The following is a 6,704-nucleotide window of genomic DNA, read 5'->3' as shown; positions in this document are numbered from 1 at the left end:
CCAGCGAGGCGCAGGCACACGTGAGGGCGAGGCTGCATCTAACCGAAGAAACGAACGTGCTGTTTTAATAAGCACTAATTAGCATATTTATAACATTCTGTTCCAGGGAACAGTTTCTGTCACACATTCCCTTATATAAGCCATGATGCCGACTGAAGAGTTTGCTAATGTTTCTCAAATTAAAAGAAAGAAGAAGGGGGAGAAAACACAACTACAGAGTTTCCAGATGCCAAGCACAGACTTTAAAAGGGATTAGGTGTTGGGAGGGAGAGAAGAGGGAGCACAAGCAACGCGGGAGCAGGGATATGTACACGGTACTGCGCGAGAGCAGCACAACACATGGGGCTCTCCTGCTCCCCTACGCTGCCAACCCACAGCAAAGGTGCAAACCACAGAGCAACGGCATCCTCATCCTCCTCCTCCCCAGCGGCACCGCTGGCAGGGACCCACTCTGGATGCTGGGGACCATCAGAACGCCCTGCTCTCCCCCGGTCACCACTGTTCCAGTGGATCTCTAAGCTCTCCATCTCCAGAAAGGGAGCACACACCTGCCTAGGGAGGCTGGGATCTCCCAGAGCTCAGACGCCAGCGGCTGTGAGAGGCGGGTTCACCCCTTGTGCTCAGTGGGTGATGGGCGAGCATTGCCCCCCCAGTGTCCCCTCCTTGCCTCTGCTGCCCACCCAACAGATGTGCCCCAAGGCAGAGCAAAATTCCCTGCAATTAAGGCAATGCACTAATTAGAACAGCATCCATCACACCGGCAAACACTGCGCTGGTGCACAGCACCAGCATCCCAGCCCCCTGCCCACCCCGGGCTGCGAAGCCCAAGCAGCTCCCCGAGGACTGGAATTTCTAATGGGAATCAGGACAAAGTTGGCAAGACCCCAAGAAAAATCAAGGCCCCAAGTCACGTCATTACTAGAAGAAAGAAATTCTGTTACTACTCATAACCGGCCTGGAAAGTTAATTCAGATGTTCACATATATTTGTAATTATTCGAGAAAAAATGGCCAAATAAAAAAGAGGTTTAAAGACACAGCACGCACCCTTCTTCCCCAAAAAAGTGTCTGATTTTTGCGATGCTCTGCTCAGACATCTCAGATCTTCATCGCTGTGACACAGTCTGGCAGGGAGCCGACGAACTGGGCTCCTGTTACTGTGGCACCAGTGCTCCCAGGCCAAGCACGGATGGATCACACTGGAGCAGCCATGCGGCCGCAGCTCAGAATATGCCACAAACGTGTGTTAAGTACAGAAAGGCCAAAGGCATATGTTGTACCACACCTTCCCAAAGCTTCCTTTTCCCAGCACCATCAGGAAGTTGAAATCTGAAAGTTTCATCCGATCTCTGCTCCCGTTGTTGTCAAATTTAGAAATGGCATTTGTCGTCTTCTCATCCGTAGCCTTGGACCCTGTTCCAATCTTGGCTCTCTGCAAAGATGGGGATGGGACAGGGAGAAAAGACAAAAAAAAATTACTGAAAACAGTGTGGAGCAGGGTCGTTAGAAAAGCAGCCAGTGCTCCCGAAATCCCACGTTAATGAGCCCTTTTCCAGGTCAAACCCTACCGTCAGCTACGGGAACCTCTTCTGTAAGCATGGCAGGGAGAGAGCATCATGAAGGGCACTGCGGAGGTTATCAGCCCCAACATGTTGCACTGTTCAGCTGGTTCCCAGTTCATCTCTGCGAGAGCAACTGGGAACCGCATCTGCCCGTTACCCCTTGCCCCGCAGGCAGTGGGACGCTGCGTGCCTGGGGAGCTGCCCCATAACGTGCTGCAGGTCACCCAGAGTACAGCTTAAGTGAGCTTTTTCTTCTCAAAGCTGACTTCTGTCTCACCTCGCCAGGAACAGACTGGTGAATAAAAATACATTAAGGTAAAACATGGGGTGTTCTATCCAGCTCCACCTCCGTTACGATCTGATGTGGCAGAGAACTGCATTCCCATGCCAGTGCAGGCTGAACATAGGAAGCTACAGATCCATTTTGAACAAGCCAGAAGAGAAAGCACTCCTCCTGCATCCCCAAGCGCCTGCACCAGCTGCTGCAATCACAGCTGCTTGTTAAGGAACCTCACAACACCCCCCACCCCCCCCATTTTTAAACACAAAATCTCATCGGTGGCATCTCATCGGTGGCCCGGCCCCTCCTCATTGGTCCAGGGGCGATCTAATTTGCTGAACTACAGTTTGTAAAAGCTATCTCACAATTTATTCGGTTTTAATTTTTAGAAATATGCGAGAGCGTGAGGCTTGCACTGAACTCAGTCTAGCATGAAATTCCATTAACCCGATTCCAGCAGTTCAATTTGGCTGCTACTCCCAGCTCCTCCAGATAGGAGCCTCACAAGTAATCTCCAAGCCTTTGCTGCTGCTGCTAATTGGTTCCTGCAAGGTTCTCCGCGCTGTAAAATTCCCCAGTCAAGGTCACCTGCAGCACCTACAAACATCTGAAAAACTCCTACACTGAAAACGAAAGGAACGGTCTCCAGGATTTGCAAACACCATTAATTGCTAACGCAGCTCTGCCCCAGGGAGGAGCTGAAATCATTCAGCAGCCACCGGTACCTGCGACTGCTGGGAGCAGAGCTGCACACGCGGCACGCCGGCTTTCCAGCGGGAAAAGTACGTACGTTGAAAAGGAAATAAAGTTGCCTCTTCCCGAAGTACGAGGGGTTTTTCCCATCGTAATCTTCAGGCTTTCGCAACGTCCCCAAAAGAAGGGGATACCCAGCAGGAGCATTTGACTTTGAATTAGCTCAGGTGACAAACAGCAGCTCTGGCACCAACTGAAAGGGCTCATGGAGCTTGGCCAGAGAGGGATCCAACCGTGGGCAACCATGGGCAACCAAACAAGAGCAGCCTCCGCCTCTCCACGAAGCCAGCCCTGTGCTGTGTAACTTTGCCTTCACCCTGCTGTATTTCAAAGCTCTTTCCCAGAGAAAGGTGTACAACAGTCATATTCTGTGAAACCTTCCTAAATTCTCTATCCCAGCTGAAAACCAATCTTGTCAGCTCAGACCTGACACTAACTCAATCTCAGTGAGAACGAGCTGTAAAAAATCCAAGGGCAGTATTACGTTTCCATTAAATGACACCCAAAAGCACAGCGCTCCTTCAGAGGAGCCTACGTCATCCTGCACGGCTGTAGCCCAGCAGCACCGGGCTTGGCCATGGGACTCGGGGAAACACCAAGCAAAGGCGGGAGAGGCTTTCGGTCCTGCACAGAGCAGAAAAGAGCAATAAAGACTGGGGGGGAAGGAAGAGGATTTTCATTTGCTTCACCCCAGCAAACTGGCCAGCTCCGGGCACAGTGTGCCGCAGCACCGGCAGATGCCCAGGTGAGCGGCTGGCACCCAGGCATGATTTCAACTTCGGGTCCCTGCTGCTGCCTATGGCTGCTCCTGAGCCTGTGCTCGAAGAGGGGCTGCTTCAGCCACGGTCACTCTTGCACTTGACCTGAATTTGCAGCATCCCAGTATGTTCGTGGGAGAGGAGATGAGGATGTAAACGCAACACGACTTCTCTGACAAAATGGGCTCAGCACGTAGCTTGGCCAGGAGGAGGAAAGGTCTTTCCAGCAAAGAGCCCAAAATAAAAGTTGGGGAGATGTAAAGATCGCCATCCCCGAGTGAAGTGTCTTGCTTTTGCAATCAAGCATCTCTAACGTCTATCTCCAAGTGAGTACAAAAGTCCTTCAACCTGTTTTTAATGTGGTCCCGATGCTCACAATCTCAGACCTCCTTAAGGTTTACAACTGAAGCATGCCAAATACTGCTCACAAAATTTTTTTCAAAAAAAGCACTTGACCTTCGTTATCCAACTCCATTTGTCATAGTTAATTTACTACATCTGAATTTATGCAATAGCAGCTGACGTTCACATCTATCAAGCTGTCCCAGCAAGCGGCTGATAAAGACCAAGCAGAATTGGCAGGGGATGTAGTGCAAGGCTTCACGCTGTGCTTTTGTCTTGAGACACTTTCTTGTCAAGCCCAGGACGTGCCCGCTGCAGACAGAAGCGCAGCAGCAGGACCTCGGCCAAGGACGGCATCGCGGGCTGCCAGGAAGGGGCACATTTCCAGCCGGCAGCTCTGCCAGCACCCGTGTGTCTCCGGCATCACCCGGGCCGACACCTCAGCCCTTTCAGCTGGGTGCTTTTGCAAAGGTGAGTCCACACAAAACATAAACCTGTCACACACACCTCAGCCTTGTCCTATCAATCTGCGCCGCCCATGAACAGGCAGGATCAAGCAGCGCTAACACATATTGATGGGAGGGTTCTTTTTAGTCCTTATCATCCGAAAAGTCCTGACAGCACCCTGGCCGCTGCATCATAGCCGAGTTCCAGTGCACTCCTCGCCCCTGGGGACGCCGCATGAGCCATCGCTCAGCTGGCCAGGGGTCTCCTTCCTTGTAACACCGACCCACTCACAGAGGACGCAGCTGGGGAAGATGCAGCAGGGGAAGATGCAGCAAGGTGAGGGTACGGATGCAGCCCGGCACAGTGGAAGGACACCTCCGGATGATGCGTTTTCCCATCTGTAGACAGCTCATCATCTGCCTTCCAACATATGTACCATTTTAACACCATCCAAGACATGCAGCAAAAGCCGGTAGGTTGTTCTTTATGGAGTGGACGACCATTGGTTGTATGCCAACCGTTGTATTAGACCCCTCTTATTTTCTTGGATATTCAGGAAAGTTATACAGAACTGGGATAAATGTGAGATTCAGAAAAGAAAGGAGAAAAAGGAACAAACTCTCCAGTCCTGTGCTACAATTAGGGAGTTCATGCTGACAACCCTAAGGGCAACAATTCTGTTCTACGTGCAGCTCATTCCAAGTAAGCCTCCAGATGTACCACGTTCTTTCTTGGGGTTCTGGGAAGACTTTAGCTACACTGAAAAATGGCAAAGGCCTATTAATTCAGAAATGCCTGGATCAATCATTCGGCAAGATCTTCCATGGCTTACTGAGTAGCAAACAGACATTTCTCCTTGAAGCCTCTTTGGGGAGTCAGACCCAAGCATCACTGAAATCTTTCACAGACCGGCCTGGACATCGCACCAGCTTCAGTTCACCTCCCTGCAGATCCCTGGTGCTGCCAGGGTAAAGCCCTGCTGCTCTCCGATGCTGGCTCCGCGCAAGACTCCACAGAGCCTTTCTGGCTCCCTGAAATCCCGTATCCCCATGCTCTCAGACAAGCCCATCAGCTTTCACGCCCTCTGCTTTTCACAGGCACCACCAGCACCTTCCCCAGCGAGTGTTCTGCATTTGCTGGAGCTAGCGGCCGCACCGAGCCCTCGCCCCCGCTGTGCACTCTGGCTGGTGCTGCTGGGTTTCCTCTCGAAGTTATGGGCTGCCTTTGGGCATGGCACTGCCGCAGCTCACCTGCGCTGCCGCTTGGCCATACCAATTAGCCCGTAGCTCAATTAGCATAGGCTCCACATGTGGTTCATCAGGACACCCCGCTACCCGGGCTGTGAGTGCAGCAGGGAGGATGGATTACTCGGGTTACTGAAAACATCATCCCTGGCTGTACGCGTTCCGAGCGTTCCAGGCTCGCACCTCCAGCAGCGTCTGTCGGTAACACCTCGGTGCAAAGCACCGTCGGGGATTGCCGGCACCAGGAACCAGCTCACCCAGCCACCACCCTCTTAAAAACCCAGCCCACCCTCAGCACACAAGGCAGCATATAGAGGCTGCCATGGCATTTAATGGCTAAGAAAGGGCTTCTTTCTGAGATGAGCCCCAAATCCAATTATTTTAATATCTTAATTCATCTTTGTTAATTATAATAATTCATCATTGGCAGCACGGCAGGAAAAACCACATGAACAAATCCTACTATACAGCACCTTGGTCGGAGGGCAGGAGGGCTGTGCCAACAACACGTGCACATGCTGACATCGGGAGCGCGGTTACATTGGGCCACCCTGGGACATCCGGGATCTCTGTCCCTCCTTAACTGGGATAGAGCATCAGAAATATGTCAAAGGAAGCATCTCCTTGGTTAGCTACGCTATACTCACCTTGGCAAACACAGATTACAAATTACGTGACCCTAACAGAAAGGCAGACATGGTCTGAAGCAACACAAGTGAAAGGGGGACGTTTGCAACGCTGCTTTCTTTGCAGTAAAAAGAAATAATGTCTTAAAAATGATGAGATTTCAGACTCTGTCCTACCCACAGGTAGCAGAGGCACGGGATCGAGCAGACTCTTAATGGAGCACAAGGTACCAAGCAAACATCACGCAAATCTGTGTGTTGTGCAGCATCCTCCGTTGTAGTTTCGACCAGACGTGAGTGCCGAAGAATCATTTTCCCATCTCCCATTGCCTCATCCACCAGAAACAACCGTTCCCTTTCCCACCGCCTGCTCCTATTGCACATGAAGTCAGACACACAGGTGTGCGCAGGGAGGCCGCTGTGTGTTCAAATTAGAAGCGAGTATAGAATCATAGAATCACAGAACGCTTTGGGTGGGAATGGACCTTTACGGGTCACCCAGCCCAACCCCCTGCAGGGAGCAGGGACACCTTGAACCAGACCAGGCTGCTCACAGACCCATCCAACCTGGCCTGGAATGTTCCTAGGGATGGGGCCCTGGGCAACCCGTGCCAGTGTTTCACCACCCTCATTGCAAAGGATTTCTTCCTTAGATCCAGGCTAAACCTACCCTGCTTCAGTTTAAAACCATCA

The 6,704-nt window shown here is 51.6% G+C and overlaps 1 protein-coding gene across 1 annotated transcript in view; it reads right to left on the bottom strand.

Annotated features, from left to right (window-relative positions):
• Positions 1 to 6,704, bottom strand: part of LOC104134542 (protein kinase C beta type) — a 78,316-nt gene that overhangs the window by 33,402 nt on the left and 38,210 nt on the right. Inside the window, exon 7 of the mRNA XM_035903548.1 lies at positions 1,285 to 1,431. Within this exon, the coding sequence (XP_035759441.1) occupies positions 1,285 to 1,431 (147 nt within the window). The remainder of the gene's footprint in view (positions 1 to 1,284; positions 1,432 to 6,704) is intronic.

This window comes from Egretta garzetta, unplaced genomic scaffold (genome assembly GCF_000687185.1).
Source record: "Egretta garzetta isolate BGI_Z169 unplaced genomic scaffold, ASM68718v1 scaffold71, whole genome shotgun sequence".
Classification (NCBI taxonomy): Eukaryota; Metazoa; Chordata; class Aves; order Pelecaniformes; family Ardeidae; genus Egretta; species Egretta garzetta.
The sequence above is the reverse complement of the archived record's forward strand: the minus strand, read 5'-3'. Positions and strand labels throughout refer to the sequence as shown.